The sequence below is a fragment of the Propithecus coquereli genome, unplaced genomic scaffold, assembly GCF_000956105.1.
Source record: "Propithecus coquereli isolate 6110/MARCELLA unplaced genomic scaffold, Pcoq_1.0 Scaffold10, whole genome shotgun sequence".
Taxonomy (NCBI): Eukaryota; Metazoa; Chordata; class Mammalia; order Primates; family Indriidae; genus Propithecus; species Propithecus coquereli.
The window spans coordinates 6,405,221-6,429,110 of NW_012133858.1; the positions used below are offsets into that span (position 1 = coordinate 6,405,221).

The following is a 23,890-nucleotide window of genomic DNA, read 5'->3' on the forward strand; positions in this document are numbered from 1 at the left end:
TAGAGACGGGGTCTCGCTCTTGCTCAGGCTGGTCTCGAACTCCTGAGCTCAAGCTATCGTCCCGCCTTGGCCTCCCAGAGTGCTAGGATTACAGGCGTGAGCCACCGCGCCCGGCCAGGAGCAAAGACTTTTGATGCTGAACCAGCCCAAACCACAAGGCTACAAAGTTATGGACACCCTGGTAATAGGTTCTCAGTCAAGGCACAAGAATTTAGGATTAGAGTTGCCAGGCATCCTGAAGTATGAAAAAAACCCAGGGTTAGATTAAACAGTGATTGGTTGCAAATATATGATACCATTTCCAAATGATACAAAACTATACCTGGCTATTTATTGTCTCTGAGTTTACTTAATGGATTCATATTTTTATTTGGAAAAAAATTTAACACCAAAAACTATAAATAATAAAACGTATATCTGTTCCCATCTCCCCGAAATGACAGTTGTTAACATTTGTTATATTTACGTCGGGTCCTTTAAAACAAAAGAAAAAAGATATAAACTATGACAGATAAAATTAAAGTCTATTTTATTCCCTACCCACATATCTATTTCTTGCCCATTCTCCCAATCACCGTTATGAATTTCATATTTATTCATCCAGTTCTGCCTTTTTGTTTTACCTACATTTTCTGGCTTTTTTTTAAAAATGGAAAGTAAATAAAAAGAACACGTGGAAAATGTGTGAAGAGAGGCTTCCAGACCCTCGAAACTGCACCGGGACTCACCTGCACACGCGATCCAGGAACCGCCCACGCTACCTGGGAGTAACGCCTATGGTGGGGGGAGGGGGGGATGTAGTCTGCAAACGCACACCTATAAACATCTACAAAGCAGGGCAAATCCATAAGGCTATATGGCTTACCTGGGTCCAGGTGGGTGAAGGAGCCCACCACAAAGTCCAGCGTGGATACGGCCAGCAGGAGCAGAAGCAACAGCTGGAGGCGGATTATCCACTTGACACCCGCTAGGTTAATCCCCAGCAAGGCCAGAAGCACCACAACTGAAATTCCTCGCACAGCCCAGATATTCCTGAGGCCCAGCAAATCTGAGATGGATTCGGCAAAGCCAGTGATGTACATGGCACCTGCAACACACTGACAGGCAATTCCAGGTGGGAAGCGTCATCAAGAGGGGAGAGAACCAGGAGCCCACAGGCAGAACCGCCCAACACCGAGAACCCTGCCCCCCATGGACACACTCACTGGCAGCCGGCTCAGCACCTGGGACCCAGCGTGGGGTTAAACCGGCCCTTCCCACCTGGGAGCCTGCCTCGCCCCATTTCTGCTCTGTATCTTCACCAGAGAATGGAGGCCGAGTCCAAGCTGAGAGCTGGTAACTAAGATGAAAAGACTACGGGAGGAAGAGGCCAAAGAGGCCTTTCAATTTCTCTGTCTGCGTTATTCAAGAACTATTAATAAATATAGAACAAGAGCACATGGGGTGCTTATCTACAGAGTCATAAAAGGGCACTGCAGCAAATGACAGTTTTTTTCTCCATGTCTTTGTAGGTCAGTATTATTTTTAAAATTATATAAAACTTGGAAATAGAAAAAAAAACTTGGCACACCCTTTTCAATGTCGTACGTGACAAAGGCTACCCAAGGACTACCTAGGTGAATGTATTTAGTTTGACTTACCATTTGCTATTGATTAAATGTATAAATGTCCCAAACTTAATGAAGTTACATATTCACTTATAGATTTTTTTTTAAGTAGGGATGCAAATAACTTCTGTCCAGTGGTACAGATAACCCAAAAGATTAGGGTTTGTTGTCCTGTAAGACATTAACTGGTTTTGTATCTAACCCAGCATTCTTATCCTTACATTTATTTATTAAGTTATCTAACTATGAATTTATGACTTTGATCTCTATCCATCTAGTATCCTTCTCCATTGCTCTTTAACATTTTACTGGCTCCTCCACTAATTCAGGCATTAAATACATCTTTGGTACATATTTATTTTAAAATTGCCTAAGAATCATAATTTCACCTTTTTGAACTATTCAAAAGATCATTGCAAATTAAATAGCTGAAAATAACACCAGCCTCACTTTCCATGATTCCTCAGCTTCAGCCCCCTTCTCTCCTGGGTTTGTCCCTTCACTGTCCCCAGGTCCAACTGATCACTCTCACCACTGTAGCCCTGCCCTTGCCGTTCTCCCAGGGAACAAATTCTATCGGGGCCTCATTCAAGTCCCTCCTTTCCCATGAAGCCTTTCCTCATCCCTCTTTTTTAAATAAATATCATGCTCACTGCCAGTGTCATATTTATTTAGATAATTATCTGGTTCCATATTCTGTTATCATTTCACACATATACGGTTGTCTTTTCCCTCCCACCACCAAGGATGCAAACATCTTAAAACAATTTTTACGCTGATTACACCTCTTAAAATACCCTGCATCTGCTAGGCACGCTGTAAGCATTCAATAAACACTTTGTGATATGCTGACCGTGTGAAAAGCGCTGTGGGAAGCAGGCACCACGACGTTCCAGCCCTTTTGTATAAAGGCCAGAGGGTGATAATACGACTTCTGTATTTGAGGGGGCTCGTGAACAAGGCCGTTCTTCACTGAAACCAGCTCGCTTTGCAAGTAGGTGTATAACATTTTTGTCAGCATTACCCACATTTACACATTTAGCTTAAACTGTTATTCCAGCCCTTCCACTATCCCATAGTGACAAGCATTTCTATCCATCTTTGGGTGAAGGGGGAAGCCCAAGAAATGTGGGGCGAATACAATCATCTAGGAGACAGAGAGAGAGAGAGAGAAGGAGAGAGGGAGGGAGGGAGGGAAGGAAGGAGAGACCTATGTTTTCCCACATTTGCCTCAAAACTCAAGAGTTGCCCCTGACTCAACACCAAGAGTGATGGTGACAATGATGTTATTTCATCAGTATATGGCCAGGTCAACAGGAGTCATGGTCAGATTTATCTAAATTTTAAACAACAAATGACAAAAATGTATTCATGATTATCATTTACATGGGCACCTCCTTCCCAGGTGTCTGACGTCTCTAACACGCCGAGAATGAGGCCAGAACTTGAATGTGATCATTCGCATCTGGAGTTTCCAAATCTATTTTCTCTTCTTGCAGCAAAATAGAATTTGTTCACATGAGGCAGGCCAAGCTGTAAATGTGGCCTTTTGTTCCCAGTAATTCCAGTAGAATCCCTCTTTCAGGTTTGTACCTAACATTGCTTTTTAGCCCAAAGACGCCACCAACAATAGCACCAAAAAAAACCTCTTCAAGACGCTCATAAGAGCATGGTGGTGAGGAGTGCAGGGACACAGGCCAAAGCCTTGTGACTTGAGAAAGTGTTTTTACTTCTCTGTGAAACATAGACAATAATAGTACTTACTTCAAAAGGTTACTGTGAGATTTAAATGAATAATTTAGGTAAAGTCCTAGAACAATATTGGGCTCATAGAGTTATAGAAATAATAGCACCAGCATTATCATTATTACTTTGTTATTATTTGCTATTGGAGAAGAGGACACAGTAGCTAGCTAAGAATATCCAAATATACTTTTTTGGGGAGGCCACTAAAAACAATACTTTGTTAATGCCAAATAGAAAATGGTGATGACACTGGGAATTTGCAACATAAGTTGTAAATAAGGATTCTTGAAACCAAAGAGACTTACTTTAAGGGAAAGCAAGAACAGTCTAAAATTAACCTATCTTTTCAAAATCTAGGAGTTTGAGAATATGAGGTGAGAGTATTTATGGAGAGTGGGAAAGTAAAGATGTCGTAGAGATTTCATAATTGGTCAGTGGAGGAGCTAGTAAACAATGTGTCTTGGCTGGGAAGTATAGAAAAAGTATAAAAGAAAAATATAAGTTTAATCATGGCTTCTCAGGGTAGAATATAACTGCTAGCAGAATTAAAAACTGAGTAGAACTTCCAAATCAACAAAAATGCAACAGAAATAAATTTGGCCCATAATGGCCAAGTCAGGAGAAATAGGAAATAAAACTTCAAATTATCTAGAAATTAATGAAAAGGTGAATATTTTATTCTAAAACTCAAGAGGCACAACTAAAGTTGTATAAAAAAAAAAAAGCAAGCCAGGCACAGTGGCAGGCACATGCCTATGATCCCATCTACTTGGGAGGCTGAGGCAGGAGGATCACTGGAGCCCAGGAGATTGAATCCAGCCTGGGCAACATAGCAAGACCCCATCTCTATAAAAAATAAATAAATAAACAGAAGAAAAAAAGTATATCTTAAATTTTTTATTAGTTAAAAAGGAAGAAGAGTAGAGGAAAAAATTTAACTTAAGAAATCATGAAAAGATCAATGTAAATAAAAAGAGCGTAGAGAGAAGTATTTAAGGAAATATGAAATTAATGAAATAGAAGAAAAATAACAAAAGAAAAAATACAAAAAATGAAAGCTGATCCTTTAAAAAAAACAATTGGATAGATAAGCCTCTGGCAGCCTGATTAAAAACAAAAGATAAAATGCAAAAATATAGACTTATTAGGAATAAAAAAGGAATAAAACTACTCATACATTGAAAGTAAAAGAATGAGTATAGAATTGTGCCATAAATTACGGTATATTAATATTATACAACATTAAGCAACCATTTAAAAAACATTGGTTTAAAGCATTGACCAATAAGAAATGTCTATGACTTAATGTCAAGTGAGAAATACAAGCCATGGAATAGACTATGAAATTTGTCCCCATTTTTATAAAAACAAGCAAAAGCATTATATACAAAATATAATAAGTGTATGTAAGCAGAGGGAAAGGTGTTTCCATTGGTCACCTCAAGGGTGTGGAGGAAACTCTTTCTCTACATTCTCTCCAATGTGTTAACTGGCTACGATGTATATCGTTTTGTAATTGTCAAAGCCTTTTATAAAGGAAAAAAATAAAAGCAAACATATTAAAAGTACTATTACGTTCATGCAAAAACGAAATTGGGGTACATTATAGCCCAGTCCAGCTACGTTTAGGGAAGCAGCCCAGTACTCAAGGCCTTCGCCTACACTCGGCTCCCGAGAGTCAACACAGGACTGGTCTGAGCGCCCATCACCCCTTGGGCCAAGTGTGGACATTCGGGGACGGCCAGGCCTTGCCCAGAGCAATCCAACTACCCTAGATGCATCTACTTCCCAAACTGAATACGCTCTTACTTGGAAAACACTCCTGGCAATTTGTTTAATGTGTAAACATCTCCAGAGTTCATTCTATTTTAAAAGTATCTTTATTTCCTCCTAAAGTTTATAATCACAGCCATTCCTTTTCCTTTTTCATTCTCTACAGACAAATTTCTAACTCCCTGTCACAATAGGCAGGGTGTGTTGCCCACCATTTTAAAGAGAGAAGGTGGCCTATTTCCAGGGTGCAATATCTCCATTCTGAGGAATTTGCTTTAGCAATATTGCCCATTCACAATCATAGGCATTTTTCCTTTCATCTTTGAGTACCTACCAAGAGGACCAGAACTGCCCCTCAACACCCCCCCCGCTTCTGACGCAAACTCCCTGATTTAAGGTCAAAGTTGGTGAATTAACACTTATGTCCTGCATATGTGTTCATTCCCATAACAAAAACTCCAGGCCTATATCAGGTCTATAAAACTTTCCAATCCTCCATTGCCTTTGTACAGAGTCCAGCACAGAGCATGTTAGCCACTAATAAATGCTTTTAGACATATCAGTGCGGGCTGAAGCTAGACATTTCGGTGTCCGGGGTAAGCAACCCTAAAGAAGCCCTCGGGCCCACACAGGTGAGTGGAGCAGGGAATGGTCCCACAGAGCAGGCCTGACACCAAGGCCTTGGAGAGAGGAGGGAGGAGGGTTCTGGAGGGTGCAGGGCAATAACAAGATCTTGTAAGCATTTAAAATCATTATTTTAAGTGTGTGTATCTCCTAAATGTTGATGCTCTAGGGCAAGGGTTGGTAAACATTGGCCCACTGGGCAAATCTTGCGTGCTGTCTGTTTTGGTAAACAAAGTTTTATTGGGACACAGCTATGCCCATTTTTTTTATTATGTTGCCTATGGCTGCGTTCACACTACAATGGCAGAGTTGGGCTGTTGCGACAGAAATATATGACCCACAAAACCCAAAATGTTTACTATCTGGCCCTTTACAAAAGTTGTCAACCTCTGTTAGGGGCAAAACCAGGCAATCTGCTCTGGCAATCATTAAAAATAAACGAATGCACTCATGCCCTGGGAGGAGGCATGAGGGGCTATTAATAACAAGACTAGGGCGCCTCGGAAACCTCACCCACACCCTCAAAGAAGAAAGAGCTCACATCCATAACCTAGTCTGTCACCTAAAGAAACTAGAAAAAGAAGAGCAAACTAAACCCAAAGCAAGCAGAAAGAAGGAAATAATAAAGATTAGAACAGAAATAAATGAAATAGAGATGACAAAATAACAGAGAAAAATCAACAAAGCCAAAAATTGGGTTTTTTTGCAGACAAACCTTTATCTAGACTGACAAAAAAAAAAGAAGACTCAAATTGCTAAAATCAGGAATGAAAAGGGAGACATTACTACCAATCTTACAAAAATAAAAGGGATTATAAGGGAATCATAATTAATATGCCAATACATTAGATAACAGATGAAATGGACAAATTCCTAGAAAGATACAAACTATCAAAACTGAAGAAGAAATAGAAAATCAGAATGTGTCTAAATAAGCAAAGAAATTGAATTAGTAATCAAAAAGCTTTCTATAAAAAAAAGCCCAGGACCAGATGATTTCACTGCTAAATTCTACCAAATGTTTAAAGGATGAACACCAATCCTTCACAAACTCTCCCCACCCCCCCCAAAAAAAGAAGAGGAGGGAACACCTCCCAACTCATTCTATGAGGCCAGTATTATCCTGACACCGAAACCAGACAAAGACATCACAAGAAAATTACAGACCAACATCCCTCATGAGTAGGTACACAAAAACCCTCAACAAAATACTGAACAACCAAATTCAGCAACATATAAAAAGGATTATACAGTAACCACACCTTGACCAGAGACTCCTGGCCCAGGTCAGCTTCAGGTGAAGCAGAGGCACCCCAAGATGCCCCCAGGGACGGAGGCCAGATGGAAAGGCAGGCAGAACGCAGGGAGGCTGATGCAATGGCCTCCCAGGCTGTGGCTGCCATCTTATTTGCGAACATCTTTCCTTCCAAATCAGCCCACATAAGGGAGACTCTCAATGATCCAGCTCTTTATCCAGGGGGTTCAGCCTTGGTCCCGCCTGTGGGACCTGCTTCTAGAGGCTAGCTTGTTGTCTGCCGGAGAGTGGGAAAATGAGGACTTTGCCCATCTTGCAGCCTACTTGGCTATAAAATAGCAGAGAAGTTAAAAAACAAAAAAAAACTATATACAAATCCCCAGGGTAGTTAAAGTAAACTGATCACTTATTACCTCTCAAAGTACTATACTTAAAGATCTTTCTCCAGTAAAGGCAAGTGCTTTTTGAGAGTGCGGTGACAATCTGTCTGCCTTCCCTGCATCTGTCCTAGACACACACACCCAGGCGCACACACGTGCACGCACACACAGAGCCTTGTGCTGCTAGAGAATCAGATGTATTTATGCTGAAATACCCTGCCCCTGCTGCCTAAAAATAAAAGAAACAAAACTAGTGCTTTCTTTGAGGAGACTCTTGGACTCTTAGACAAATTCTTTTCTTGAACAGTTTTTTCAACCACCCACCACCACCCTTTGTGCTATCATAAAAAAGCCTTTTTCAGTCCAAGAAATGATTACAAAGAACTGCTTCTTAATGTCTGCACTTTGTTTCCTCAGCATTAAGTCACCATCCCTGTGTTGGAGCTAAATAAGCCTGAGGATCCCTGCGTGCCTACCGGTTTGCCGAGCGCCTGCGTGCACCCCGATGGAGCGGCTTCTCGTTAATATTCTCCTTCTCAGACAGAGCGTCCACACAGGGGCTTTCCGCCTCCCTGTGCAGGCCACCCAAGCTATCAAATGCATCTGAGAGCTCCAGCTCATTTGAGAAGTGCCTGCTTCTAGGAAAGTCTTTGGCACAAGCAAAGTGCCTCCTCTTCAGCGCAGAAGTGCCCCAGGGCTCAGGCCACCCGGCTGCCAGCTGGGCTCCAGCCACTGTCGTGCACAGCCTCCCTAGAACCGGCGGCAAGGACGGTGCTGGCCTCCGCGAGGCAGGAGTGGCGGGGGGAAAGGGCACCGGACTGAGGGGTCAGGGCTCTGCACTGTGGCTCGGCTCTGCCACTGAGACCCCCTCAGAGCCCCGGCCTGCTCATCTGCAACACGGGCGATCGTCCCCACTCTCAGGGCAGGGGAAGGGCTCTGGGTGCAGTGGCCTCACCTGTCCAAACACGTAGAGCAGCCCAATTGTGCCTCCTGTCTGCCCACCGAGGACGGAGGAGATCATGGAGTAGACGCCGCCACTGCCCACGCCGCCACGCTCCCCGACGCCGATGCCAGACAGTACGGTGACAAAGGCCACCAGGATCACAAAGGACACCAGAAACATGCCCACGAGCACTCCTGTGTTTCCCTGCAGTAAAACAGCAAGGTGCGAAGTCGGGGTTAGGAGAGGTGGCCCCTCCAGACAAGACCTCCCCTCATGCCCACAGCCCTGGCATTGGGTGGGGCACAGAGCGGGGCAGCTGGAAAGGACAAAGCGAGCACCACAGGAGCTGAGGCCCAGAGGAGGTTCTAAATGAAAGGAAGTGTCTTCACTTCAGACTCTTCAATGACTCCCCGTGGCCTGTAGGGTAAAGTCAAAGCTACCTGAGATGCTCAGGAGGAGCCTCCTACTCTGTCACTCTGTGCCCTAGCAAGCAGTGACGTGATCACTCCTCCCCATGCTGAGTCCCTCCCGGAATGCCTTTCCTGCTCCTGCGTCTTTGCCAGGTTACTGCCATGTATCCTTTAAGACTCAGCGTTTAGGATTTCCTCCTGCAGGAAGCTGGCCCTGTAACCAGGCCTCTGGGCTCCCCCAGTACCTAAGGCTTAGTACTTTTCACAGTACTTGTCATGCTGAGTCTGTCCCTCAGAAGGGACACCGTGCCGCGTGTTTTACAATAGGCAGGCAAGGGCGGCTCCTGCTAGATGAGACTCCGTGGCGCTGAGTGCTGGAGAGAGAAGTAGGAGTAGGCAGAGCCAGCTTAAGAACTGAATGGCCTTAAAACGAGCTGGAAAAGTGTCCTGGGAGTCAGGGGTGCTTTGCTCCCCTGTTCATGAGATGTTCCGGGACTCCACTGCTGGTCTGGGGAGCGGAACACAGACTGCAGGAGATCAGGGCTTTTTGTCCTCCCTATTCCCACCCCCAGGATTCCTGCTACCCTGTTCCTATTAATTCCTGCTAATTCATGCAAATACTCCCGGGAATATTTGCATTTTAATTCTTATAACTGTGAACTTCATATAGACCAATTTTGGGTTTCCTTCACCTACAAAATCCCCTTCTACTGTGATATTCCCACACAATAGGCCCATGAGGAGGGAGAAATCCCTTTGCCCACTGCCCCGTCAGAGGCCACTGAGGACACGCTGCTCACCTGGCTTTGGATTTACCTGCCAGGGAGACCTGGTCCATCGCAAGAGCCAAAACCCTGCATGGTGGCCCGGGAGGAGTGGCTGCCATGAGCTGCACCCTCCCCTTCCTCTGTGGATACCCACGTTTCCTCTCTCTTAGGATTTGTTCACTTATTTTTTGGCTTGAAGTACTGTGGGCATCTTTATTAACTACCTCAAACTCCTTGGAGAATAAAACAGAATATAAATAAAATGTAGATTATGAATGGCTATACCGGGGTACTACTATAACACAGCAGTAGTCCCTACCACCCACACGAATCTTTGACATTTGCCTCTGACCGTCTGACCTAGAGTGGAGACAAGAAGCGAGGAGAGGGATCTCCCAGGGGACACTCGGGTCTAGAAGGGGCCGTGTGTCTGTGGAGAGGTGAGGCTCTGAGTCCACGCTGCATGCTGAGTGTGAGCAAACACAGCGACCTGCGCCTACCATGGGCTTAACCTCTCATGCTCAGGTTCCGCTTCTGTGAAATGGAGATGACAATGATACTTATCTTGTAGGTTGTCAGGAAATATTAAATTTTAGGAGGGTTAAATACTTTTAAAGTGCTTTGAATGCCATCTGTCATATAAGTGCTTGATAAGTCTTAGCTGCCATTATTACACAGCTTATAAATATTCTGCCTACTCAATTTCCTCTTTAATGGCGAGATGGGAATATAAGGATATCTGCAGGCCCTCGCTAGAAAATGACTGCAACGGTAATGTGGGAATGTGTACAAAAACTCAGCAATTGCCAGATGGTACACAACACTGGCGGGATTTCTGGGTAGTGGTGGCAATGCCGGGTCTGGTGGTGGTGGGACCTGGGGATGGAGAAGAACTGACAGGTGTCAACCAAAGGCCCCCCCAGCCCCAGTCCCACTCCCCGGTACAGAGAGGCTGTCGGGCTACAGGAGAGCGAGTATGACGTCTGAGCATGTCTGTCACTTATTTTGCTGACTTTATATTTTTAATGAAATCATATATTACTATTTTCTTCCTTTGTTCATGCTTTTCAGTTTTCTGCATATGATAATAAAATATCTGGTACTGATGACATCTTGCCAGAACTGCCACCATACCATTTTCCAAATTATAAGTATGCTACCAAATTATTCTTTCAAGTTAATGTTTTTTATTTTAAAATAATTTTGGCATGACCTCTACTTATTTTAATTTTATGCCATCCCTTGGAAGCTCTATCTTATTTTTGACATTTCACATTTGCCTTCATTTTCATGATTAAATATGATTTTTTGAGGTAAAACTAATGGCTGAGCTGAAAACTATAGATCATTTGGGGGCAAGAGGATGTATTTGTGTGGTAGATGGCCTCAAGGATGGCCCCCTGGAATCCCGGTGTCCTGGCATTGGTACCCTTGTATTATATAATCTCCTACCCTTTAGTTTGGGTTGGACCCAGTGACTCATTTTTTGGGGGGTATGTAAATATTTTATTAGTTATTGAAAATGATCACATTCGTTGTAATTTATTGAATAGTTTTTGAAGTGCAAAATTAGACATGTGCACACTTTGATTTTAGGCCACTTGTTTTATCCACGCAGTCATTCTAGTCACTTTTAATGACTAGAATATTTGCAGAAGTGATGGGCTGCTGCTTCTGAGATTAGGATATAAAAAGACTGTGTGGCTTCTACCTTGGGTACTTGCTCACCCTCATTTTCTCTTAGATTGCTCACCTGGGGGTGGCCAGCTGCCATGTAATGCGCCAGCCCGATGGAGAGGCCCACATGACAAGGACCAAGGCCTGGCAGCAATGACTTGAGTGACCCTGGAAACAGATCCTCCCCATGTTGACCCTTCAGATGAGACTGCAGCCCTGACTGACAGCTTGCCTGCAGCCTCATGAGGGACCTTGAGCCAGAGGTGCCCAGCTAAGTGGCACCCAGATCCCTGAACCAGGGAAACTGAGATAATACATATTTGTTGCTTTAAACTGCTAAGCGTTGGTGCAATTTGCTTTGCAGCAATAGGTAACTTATACGACTTGTACTTTCACTTTGGAGATGGAACTGACACTTCTGGATAGCCCAAGTGACAGAGCTTCCCCTGTCTTGGGCCCACAAGAGCCTCCAGGCCACCAGCTCAGCACTCACCACCAGCCAGCCAGTCCTCAAGAAAAGCACAACCCCAAAAATGTTGATCATGCAGGACGTGAAGACACCATCCCAGGTCCCAAACAGCACTGGCTCCCATACAAACAGCTGGATCTTCCACCAGGGCCAGGGCTGGGCCAGGGCCCCCTGAAAATAGAGCACACAGACGTTAGCTGAGTGGCAGTCAGGAGGGCCAGGGAGGGCAGGGGAAGGGCATGAAGTGGAGTAGCAGAGACTCGTTGTCAACCAGCCCAGTTCCCTTTCCTTCTGGCCACTCAGGTGGACTACGTTTCCCAGCCCCTTGGCGCTTTCCCCTGCACCACACTTACCTAAAGGTTACCTGTCTCCCCTAAATTTAAGTCTTTTGAGTTTCAAATTCTAACATTCTGGACTTTGCGTAACTGTAAATACATCTGCTTTACCCACAAAACGCCCTCGGCTACAGACTGCAAGTAGAAGCAATAGGTGACACTTCTACGTGAGTGTGGGATTCCGGGTTCTAGCCCAGCAGTGGTCATGAGCCCTTGTCATCCTCCAGTCCTGGGGGTGACAGCAGCCTCCAGCTGTCACTAATCTTCAGATAACCTTACTTTATACTTTTTGCTCCTTCGGCCCTTCTAACACCCTGTAATCAATCCTGTGTATCTAACTCCCTCTGTTTAAAATACCTAGAGCAGTTTCCGTTTTCCTGACGGAGCAGGTGATGTGGTGATCTCTAAGCCTCCTCCCCTCCCGACACCCCGGATGCTACAGCATCATCTGGCAGTTGTTTACAATCAGAGGCTAGTCAGTGGGCAAACAGATTCCTTGCTCATGTTTCTAATTCAGAAATAACAAAGGCACTTATAAACACTCGAATGGAAACTTTTCATAAAAAGGCTAGAACTTTGTGGAAATACTAAAATGATCTTAAACAAAACCAGTAGCAACTCACACTGCGAACGCTCTCACACAGGTTTGGTAATTAATCTAGACTCAGGCATCTGTAGAGTCTTCCAGCACCCTCGATGATGTACAACAGCAGTGATGAGTGGTTCTCAGCTGGGTGGCGTGGGGGAGGAGGGACGCACCCCGCTCAGAGTCGCTGTGCACCGAGTCTGACTGGTGATCGCATGTGATCCAGAAACACAATGAGAAGGCGTAAAGTCAAGGGTGGAGGGAAAGTCTAAGATCCAGGGTCACAGGGGCTGGGCTCCAGAGTGGCTAAGAGCGGCGGATGCGCCTGTGATCAGGGCAAGGCTGAGGCCAGCTACGCTTGCTCACAACAAAAGGGGAGGATCCCAGCTCCTCGTGCTCCTCTGGCATCATGGACTCGCAGACCAAGAAAGGGCCTCAAGAAGTAATCAGAGATCTCAATTGAGCCACGTGGGACAGATGGGCCGGGGCTTCCTTGGTGTCCCCTCTCAGTCCCTGACTGTCGTGTTCTCAATTCCACCAGAACTTTCTTTATCCACGTGTGTTACTGTCCATCCGTCTTTCACAAACCACAAATGAGGAATCTCCTAGAAGTCAGTGAGGGTGAGCGCAGAGCAAAGACTCTGCCAGCCTGTGCTTGTCCTTGAACAAATGGTACCAAGGGACCTGCTTGGTGAATGCAGGATTGTTTTCCAGGATCCTAATCACACAATTCAGGACATGGCCCAACTTCCTGTCTCTGCTTGTGTTCAACTTCCTACCATGGCTTGTTACAGGCCTATTATTTGTTAGAAACGGTAATAACAGCAACTATCAGCAACAAAAAGAGGAATAGTTTCGAGAGTGCTCTCAGCGTCCGCATCGGCTCTCTCCTTGAGTGGGGCAGGGAGGGGGCCTGCTTAGCGCTGAGGAAATGGTTCGGAGACGATTCCTGGCTACCCAGGTCTCCGGGTGGGGCTTCCATCCAGCACTCAGGTTGCACGAACCGTGCTTTCCCCTGCACCACGCTTGCCTGAAGGTTACCTGCCCTTTCTCCCCTAAATTTAAGTCTATTGGGTTTCAAATTCTAACATTCTGGACTTTGCGTAACTGTAAATACATCTGCTTTACCCATAAAACACCCTGGGTGATTTTAGAAACCTTATTCCTCTTTTTTTCATGCCTTCATCTTTCCACTCTGAAGGCTGGTTTGTTCATGTCTTGTTTACCTGGTGTAGAGAACGCCTTCCATTTCCTTGGTGTCGCTGGACTAGCAAATCAGCCTTCAGGGTACTGCACAGAGCAGGTAGAAACTCTAGGAAACCCTTTACCCTGAGAATGAAAGTATCACTGGTTTGAAATGGGTTTGGCGACTGAGCCCGGACACTTAGTTCAGGATGTGTAGGGGCGTGTGCCTGCCCTTTTCACCAAGTGACAAAGACTGTAACCAAATCTTCCCACGGTCTGTTCATCAGAGACTGGGCAGGAAGAGCCTGGGTTTGACCTCCAGGGTGCAACCCTGATGTTCTTAGAGAAACAGACACTACACAAGCCCAGTGAGAGAGAGAAGGAAGGAAAAGGAAGAAACAAAAATATAGAAAAGGAGAGGATGAGACGGAGAGCCCTAGAATAAAATGCCAAACAGTAATATAGAGACCCCGAGGGGTATTTCCCAGACCCTCCAGAAATGCCATGCTGCCTTCCGGGCACCCACGTAGAAGCACCAGGTCGGGTGTCCCCGTCCTTCTCATCGGTCCCTCGTCCAGCCTCCCCCTTGCACGATGCCATTCAGTCTCTCGCTACCGCCCAGAGTTACCCTCTTAGGAGAGCACTGGCTGGACAGTGTGACCAGCCGTCCTGCCTGTGACTACTGCAAGAGGCGGGAAGCTGGCCACTCCACCACCCAGCCCTCGCCGGGTCCTGCTGGCTCCCTGCCCTTCTCTTCAGCGCCTGCCCTGCTGGGCCGAGGGGCAGAGCGGTCTGCAGCGTGAGCACACATCCGACAGGACAGAGCGTCAGCCCCACACACGCACGGTGTCATTCACTCTCCTGAGTCCTCACGCCCGACTCCTTCCTCTCGGGGAGGGTGAGGAGTCCCCTCTCCTCTCAAATACGCCCTCCCGTGAAGCCCACGGCTGAGACGCTCCCTTAGTGCCTCCACGCAGTCGTCTCTGGGTGGGTGGAGGTTAGGCCAGTTCCGGGCCACCTCGTTAAGCCCCAGGGGAGCGGTCTGGTCCCAACTGCTGGTAGCTCTCTTTAGAACCTAGTTGTCCTAGATTTGGGCCCCAGTCCTCAATTCCAGCGTAAGGAGACTCCCATTCAACACTGTGCTTCACAGACACAGCAGGCTGGGGGCGGTGGCAGTAGGATGTGCGCCACGCCTAGTATGGAGCCTGCTGGGAAGCAGAGATGGAGGCTGAGGAGGACAAAAAAATGAGGAACAAATCAGTCCCTCAGAAAGGGCTCCACAAAACAAGCTCAAGGGCAAGGCTCCTCTCTTCCCTGAGGACCTCAGCCTGGCAGGGGCAAGCTTGACAGGTCCCAGGGGCGCAGCAACTTGGAGCTCAGCCCCAGGGTGACCACCTCTCCTGCTGCCCGAGCCCCCAGGACAAGAAGCCAGGCGCCTGTCCCTCTGAGCCCAGGGGCCTGCCCCCCACACTGGGAACACCATGATTGCCACTAGGTGTTTTTAGTTCAGAGGAGTCTTTCTCTTGCGAATAGAGAATTTCTAAACTTGAACAGGGGGTCAAGAAAGGCAGGGAAATTGCCTCTGAGTAGGAAATACCCTCCTTCCTGTGCCCAGCAGGCTGAGCTGAGCAAGAGACAGGAACGTCTGCCAAAGGCAACGACGTGAGCTCATGCCCGGGGCTTTTTTGCCTCAAACAGCCACCTGCAAGGCCTCAATGAACACATCCGAATGTGAGGTGACGCCTTTCTTTCTTTGGGCAGCTGGAGGAAAAGAAACCAGGTGAGAAACTCTGCTTCTGTCCACCCAGGTTAGGGGCAGTTCAAAGCCAGACATGGCCTGCTCTTCCTTCCAGACATCGTACACCTGCAGACTGCGTCTACCTGGATTACACACATGTGAACAGCAGCTTGCTTTCTGAAAGTTAATTATCTAATTATTAATGAAATGTCAGAGAATATGCCCAAGCTGCTGCTGAACTGTGATCTGGGGGCAGAGTGGGGAGCTTCGTTCCTTTTCCCTGGCCCTGAACAGGTACCACATGCTGGGCCACAGTAGCCGGGAGCTGGGCAGGGGGTCCGCATGGCCGTGGGCTCCATGGGCCAGAGCCCACCTGTGGTACCTGCATAAAATGCAGATGGCCACATACCTGTATCATGGGGTTTTTGTAAAGTTTAGATGAGATGATAATTGTGAAAGCTTTGTGTAAGCATGAAACACAACAGACGATTTTTAATGTGGGTGAGGATCTCTTCAGGGAAGTTGGAAGGAAGGCAAAGAAAAGTCTTACTGATTGTGCACTTGCTGTGTTCCCCAGCTAACGTGTCCTCATGTCTAAGGTGGAAGCTTGCTCCATCCCTCAGCCCTGAAAGCTTCCTCTCCCTGCCCTGCCCAGTCCAGAACGACCTCCAGGGGCTGCTCCGCCACCCCAGCTGCTGCCAGAAATGGCAATGGCTCTGCAGCAGAGGCGGCGAGGACCCAGTGAGGTGGTCAAAGCCTGGTTTCCCTGGATTAGGATCTGGGCAGCACCCTCCGTCTATGTGGATTTAGCTGTTCCTAGAAACGTGAGGTCTTCTTGCAGTGTTGGTCTCTTCTGCTGCAGAACTAATATGAGAGCCGGTATCTAAATCCAGTGGTTCCTGCATGGTTGGCTTGTGCTTTCTCCATGCCTGCGCATCTGCACACTTGTCCAAGCCTGGGACTCTCCCAAGGGCACAGCCTGGTCACACAACGACACAGCCCCAGGAGTGGCAAGACACGCAGACACTGTGAAAACATGGATGCCAATGTGGAAACCCTGAGAGTTCTGCCTCCTGGGACCACAAAGAAGCTCCGTCTCCAAGAGTTCTTTTGCCTCGGAACACAGAGCCCAGAGACACTCGTGCGCTCTGCATACCTGATACCATTCCACAAATGACAAACCCACTGCGGCAATGCCATGGCCATCTAAACAAGAGCTTCCCCTGCCCTTCCCAACCTCTTGGCAAAAGGCAGAGACTTTCCTGCAGGACTCAGGCTGCTGCTAGGACGTCTACCTGGATTTAACATAGGAGGAGCGACATGGACACCCTCTCCCCCAAAACAAGCAAACCAGTTAAAAATCAACTGCAAAAAGTGTATTCATCTAGGTGCTTCAGTGGACTAGCTAATATTATATCCATTTAAGAATTCTTATGTAGTACACCCTCCTATATAGTTTAGATTTTTTGAACCATATTAATATTCTACATGCTCAAAGTGAAACAAAATCAAATCAAATCAACAAGGTTGAGAGGTAAAAATTAAAATAGAATGCAAAGAGCAACACATTAACCTAACTATACTTCAAATGATTGACATAACCACAGTTAAGTGGAAAAAGTAACTTTTTTTTTTTTTTTAGAGACAGATTTCACTCTGTTGCCCAGGCTTTCAGTGCAATGGCATGATCTTAGGTCCCTGCAGCCTTGAACTTCTTGGCTCACTCGATCCTCCTGCCTCAGCATTTTGAGTAGGCAGGATTACAGGCACATGTTACCACGCCCAGCTAATTTTTTTGTTCTTTGTAGAGACAGGGTCTCACTATGTTGCCCAGGCTGGCCTTGAACTCTTGGTCTCAAGCGATCCTCCTGCCTCAGCCTCCCAAAGTGCTGGGATTATAGGCGTGAGCCACTGCACCTGGCCCAGAGTAACTTTTGAACATAGTATTATGTGCTCTCAGTCTAAAGACAAAATAACTAAAAAATCAATACTAAATGATAGAAAGATTGTTTTTCTGTAGAGGTATGAGTTGCCAATTCTGAATCTGCTTTCTGTGAATTATAGGATTGAGCAAATAACTAAATATTTTGAATGAAGGTCAAGTTTCTCACTGTTGGAGAAGGGAGTTCCAACTAAGGAAAGAGGAAAGAATAGAAGAATGACCCCAGTGGTGATGAACTGGAGTTAGAGGTATCAGTTTGAATTTACGTTTTTTAATATATAGAGAGATAGATAAATATACATTTATATTCCTTCTCCCTGTCCACTTAAAGTGTCTATAAGCAAAGATATCCCAGTAGAAATGAACATACCTAGCACTCAGATCCTGGTTTCTAAATGCCATTCCTCACTTTAAGGAACCAGGGCTCTTTGAGGGAGTCACTGATTCAGGGTTGGGCCAGAGAAAGTACAAGATAAGTGGAATATTTTGTACCAGAAAGTAAGGAAGTGCTCAAAAAAATGACAAGGATATGTCAAAAGGACACAGGAGCCAGCTCGAAGGGGCTCCCTCTAGCCAAATCTGGCATAATTTGGTTACCAAAATAAATAATAGCAATAGAACGTTCATGGAAAAGAATAAGAATCTCAGTCCATAGAGATATAAATAAATGAACAAATTAAAATATGAGCAAGAAGAGAAAGCCCTTTCTTACAGTGGAAAACCGACTAACATGCGGAAGGAATGACGGTGTTAGAAAAATCGCCATTTTGCAGCCATCACAGTAATAATTGATTCTGCCAAGAATCATCAAAGGATGCTAAAGCTAGTGGGTAAAAGATTAATGAGGAACAGGCTATTTCCATAGTCGCAAAGTATCCCCCAACATACTGTTATTGGCAGAAAAAAAAAGGATCCCAAGACATTATTTATTAATTACAGAGGGATTAGTAAAGTTAAAGTGGATTAACCTGGTGGACACCACCTTAAATAAGTAACCAAAGTTAATAACACCAACAATGGGACAATTAGATATCATGTACCTCCTGATATGATGCCTTAAGAAGAACACAACATCACTTGTATGGTGTTTCTGCCAAAAATACATACGCAAATCTAATTGTGAGGGATCATGTCCCAAACCGAGGAATATTCTACAAAATAACTGGCCTGTGTTCTTCAAAAAATGTCAAGGTCATGAAAGACAAAGGCCAAGGAACTGTTTCAGATTAAAGGAGGCTAGACCCATAGCAACTTAATGCAATGCATGATCCTGGACTAGATTTTAGACCAGGGGGCTGGGCGGGAGGAAGCTATAGGATATTAGTGGGATAATTGGCAAAATTTTCATGTGGAGCTGCAGATTAGATAATAGGATTTCTCAATGTTCATTTTCCTGATCTTGATAAATACATTGTGGTTAAATAAAATTCTTGTTGTTAGGAAATACACACTGAAGTATTTAGGGTATTTGTGGATAAAGGAATATGATGTCTGCAAATTACTTTCAAATGGTTTAGGGGGAAAAAGAGAGAGAATGATTCAATGATAAAGCAAAAAGGCAAAATGTTAACATGTGGTAAATCTGAGTCAAGCAGTAAATCTGAGTCAAGAGTATAGGGGGTTTTTTTTGTACTATTGCAACTTTTCCATTGAGTATGAAATTTTATCAAAATAAAGTTTAGAAATAAATAAATATGTTGCACATTATGAATATATTTAATACCATTGAACTGTACCCTCAAAAGTGAATAAGATGGTAAACTTTATATTATGTGTATTTTTACCACAATGAAATATTGGATATATAAATAACTTCAATAAAAGCTATTTTATAATAGGAGCCCTGATGTTATTTTTTTAAAAAATAGCTTATTCACTTTCACCCCAATATGGAACAGATATTTACTAAATGTGAGTTAGATGAATGAATTTTCCTTAGAAAGTGACATTAGGCATCTCTTTTAAGATGGCAGAGTAAGCACTTTCGTACCTTCCAAATTACCGTGGAAATGACAGAAAAGATGTGTTCCCTTTTTAAATATGAAACTATACTTATAACTAGAAGAGGGAAAAACAAGTGCCACCAGCAGATCAGACGTTTGGAGGAATTCCTGCAGACGGGCTTGGAGGGGCAGAGAAAAAGCAAAGGTGGAGCAGCTCAGGGCAGCTGAGCTAAGAGCTATTGTCCACGGTCCCCGAGAACCTCCAAGTTCAGAGCCAGCCCATCCTAGAAGCAGACATGGGCCACAGGCAATCACTGGGTGTAACATTTACTTGAAGGCCTTATCATGTATCTGGAAGTAATATGTGTGACACTTATAGTATAAAAGATGGGGGATTGGTAAATGCACCAATACGATTGCCAAGTTCCTACATTCTACATGAAGTGGTACAATATTAACTCTAAACTGTGAAAAGTTTAAAATGTATATTTAATCCCAAAAGCATCCGTTCTCAAACTTTTCGGTCTCAGGACCCCTTTGCCTCCTTCAAAATTATTGAGGACCCCAAGAACTTTCGCTTATGTGGGTTATACCTATCAGTAGTTACAATATTAGAAACTTAGGGGGAGATATTTTAGATATCCATTAATTCATTTTAAAATAGCAACAAATCCATTTCTTATTAAAAGAAATGACACATTTTCATCAAAAAATAACTATTGTCCCAAACAAAAACATTTAATGAAAATAGGGACCTTGTTATGCATTTTGCAAATCTTTTCAATGTCCAGCCTGATAAAAGACAGCTGATTCTGATCTCTACTTCTGCATTTAATCTGAAGTACCTGAGAAAAAACCTGGCCTCCCACAGTTCTATAGCTAGAAAAGGAAGGAATAATTTACTATCACTTATGAGAAAAAAAATTACTGTGACCCCCAAAAATAAGAGAATCACCAAAAAGGATGACAAGGACATAAGAAACAGTGGCAATTGCATATGAACCAGAATTAAGGCAAACTTGAACGAAATTAAGACCTTGTTGCTGAGAAGATTCTCCTTCAAGCAGGAAAGCCTTAATGACTTGTGTTTTCTTCTCCATGAGTTCAATAATAACACTTAGTTATTCAGTTAAACACACACACTCATTTTTACTATTACAATTTCTGTTTACTGGTTTTAAAGTTTTATAACCAATTATAATAAACATAAAAATGTTCATTATAGTTATGTAAAAATGTTATAAACCTTGACAATGTAAAAATAATAATTCAACTAACAAAAACTTGGAAAATGAAATGAAAGAAATGGAAGGGAGAGTATGTGTACGAATGTCCTACTTTTCATATCAGGAAACAATAAGCGAACTGATATGAAATTGATAACTTAATCAAGAAATTGAGGAATAGGTATATTATTTAAAGTTGTAATGATAACAATTAGAGGAAATGAGAAACAGAAACCATTAGCAGTGTGAATCCCTTTTACTGCATGCATGTGGTACTTCTATGATAAAAAATAGTAACTTATTTTTTATTTAAAGAAACAATTACATTATTATAAATATTTAAAAAATAGAATTAGCTTTTTTGCTAACCTAGAGTTAGAAATCCTGCTTATAGCTGTATGTCATTTTACTCAGTGGACGAATTCCTGTGATTTGAATCACATTTTTAAATGTATTGAATGAATGGGATACTTAAAGATGGTGAATCCTTTTGTAAAATAAATGCATGCCTCAAAATTTGTGTTTCTTTTAAAAAAATTTATAGTTTACTTTTGCTTTGTGTTGTGCTTTACTGATAACAGCCTAAAATAAAAAAGGAAAGTGGCTCAAAACAAGTCATGGCTTTCTGTTTTAAGTTAAATTCAACGAACACTGCGATTTATGTTAGAGCAGGAGCATAACTATTTTTGGCTTAGTGAGGTTGCTAGGCCACCATTGCTTCAAGTTAATCAGGAAGCACCTAAACCCTGTAATCAGTGACAGCGACCAGGGACATGATTTACAAGCCACCTACAGATTAGGGGAAAAAAATCATGGAATTTTTACACAGATGAGTGGTTTTTGCACGACTATCTTTTTTCTCTTTCTTTCTGCCTGTTCATGTGGGGAAGAAAACATTCATATAAAAACAAAAACAAACAAAGGAAATGTCTCCTGAGAAGTGGTAATGCTAAAGCGTAATCCTTTGAGAAATGCATCACAGGCTGAAGAGCTGCTGTCTCTAAAGACTTCTCACGTCAGGCTATTCTAAAGCACACCACCATCACTACAACCACATCTTTTGGTTAAGGCGTTAAAACTCAGGAAGGAAAAAAAATTTTAGGAATTGTATTAAATTATACTTAAATTATTGAAGGGCAAAAAGTTATTAAATTAAATTATACTCATGTATGTATATTTCTTTAAATCTTATGACAATTAATTGATATTGTTCTATGAATATAGAACTATCTAGTGTTTAAACTATTATCCTGAAGAGATATATCATGGTCAGAGAAAATACAAATGAATGGAAAGTAAGCTAAAACTTAGCCATCCACCCTTATAGGAAGCCAGGATGTTCAATCAGGCCAGACCGGAGTATAAGCACCACCTAGTGGCATCTTGCTCAAATTACAAGAATAGTACTCAGCCATTAATACACCATCTAGGATTCTCCTTGCAAACCCCAAACTATTAAATGATGGAAAACATAGCATTTTTTCTATATCTGGCCATGGATGGAATGTACCCTATGGCAGTGAGATGTTTTAAAGTTACCTATTCCATCTGTTTATAGCTAGGCAAAATGTACCAATCACTTTTTCTTGTTTTTTTTTTTGTTTTTTTTTTTTTAACATACAGGGTCTTACTCTATCCCCTAGGCTGCAGTGCAGTGGTGTGATCATAGCTCACTTGAACTCTTGGACTCAAGTAATCCTACTACCTCAGCCCTCTGAGTAACTAGGACTGCAGGCATGTGCCACCATGCCTGGCTAAATTTTTTTTAAAAAAATTTTTTAGAGACAGGGTCTTGCTATGTTGCCCAGGCTGGTGTCAAACTCATGGGCTCAAACAATCCTCTCCCCTTGCCCTCCCAAACACTGGGATTACAGGCATGAGCTACCACTCATTTTTTATTTCTGTATCTTATGATGTTATGACAACTTTAAAATCTTGCTGGCCAAGGAGGTGAAAGACCTCTATAATGAAAACTACAAAACACTAATGAAGGAAATTTATTGAAGAAGACACAAACAAATGGAAAGACATTTCATGCTCATGGATCAGAAGAATTAATATTGTTAAAATGACCATACTACCTAAAGCAATCTACAGATTCAATAAATTCCTGACAAAATACCAAAGACATCCTTCACTGAAACAGAAAAAACAATCCTAAAATTCATTTGGAACCAAAAAAGACACTGAATAGCCAAAGAAATACTGAGAAAAAAAGAACAAAGTTGGAGGCATCACACTACCTGATTTCAAAATATACTGTAAAACTATAGTAACCAAAACAGCATGGTATTGGTATAAAAAGAGATATATAGACCAATGGAACAGAATACAGAACCCAGAAATAAATACATGTATTTACAGTCAATTTATTTTTGACAAAAGCACCAAGAACATACATGGGGGAAAGGATACCCTCTTCACTAAATGGTGTTGGGAAAACTGAATAGCCACATGCAGAAAAATAAAACTAGACTCCTATCTCTCACCACACACAAAAGTCAACCCAAAATAGATTGAAGACTTAAACATAAAACCTGAAACTACAAAACTACTAGAAGAAAATATAGGATAAATGCTTCAGAATATTGGTCTGAGAAAAGATTTTAGGGTTAAGACTTGAAAGGCATAGGTGACAAAAACAAAAATAGACAAATGGAATTACATCAAAGTCAAAAGCTTCTGCACAGCAAAGGAAACAATCAATAGAGTGAAGAAACAACCTGTAGAATGGGAGAAAATATTTGTGAACTGTTCATTCAACAATGGACTAATATCGAGAATATACAAGGAACTCAACTTGAAAGCAAAAAAACAAATAATCCCATTAAAATGTGTGCAAAGAATCTGAATAGACATTTCTCAAGAGGAGATATACAAATGGCCAACAGGTATATGGAAAAATGCTCGACATCACTAATCATCAGGGAAATACAAATCAAAACCAAAATGAGATATCATCTCATCACAATTAGAATGTCTAGTATCAAAAAGACAAAAAATACAATGCTGGCGAGGATGTGGAGAAAAGGGAACTCATACTCCTTCATGGGAATGTAAATTAGTACAACCATTATGGAAAACAGAATGAAGGTTTCTCAAAAAACTAAAAATAGAATTGCCATAAAATTCATCAATCTCATTACTGGATATTTATTCAAAGAAAAGGAAATAAGTATATTAATGGAATACCTACACCCCATGTTTATTGCAGCACTATTCACCATAGCCAAGATACAGAATCAACCTAAGTGTCCATCAACGAATGAATGGATAAAGAAGAC

General features: G+C 43.1%; 1 protein-coding gene across 1 annotated transcript in view; it reads right to left on the reverse strand.

The window, feature by feature from the left end:
• Positions 1 to 23,890, reverse strand: part of SLC12A8 (solute carrier family 12, member 8) — a 124,985-nt gene that overhangs the window by 93,108 nt on the left and 7,987 nt on the right. The window contains exons 2-4 of the mRNA XM_012641795.1: positions 11,676 to 11,822; positions 8,341 to 8,532; positions 866 to 1,097 (exon numbers count right to left, since the gene is read on the reverse strand). Of these exons, the coding sequence (XP_012497249.1) occupies positions 866 to 1,097; positions 8,341 to 8,532; positions 11,676 to 11,822 (571 nt within the window). The remainder of the gene's footprint in view (positions 1 to 865; positions 1,098 to 8,340; positions 8,533 to 11,675; positions 11,823 to 23,890) is intronic.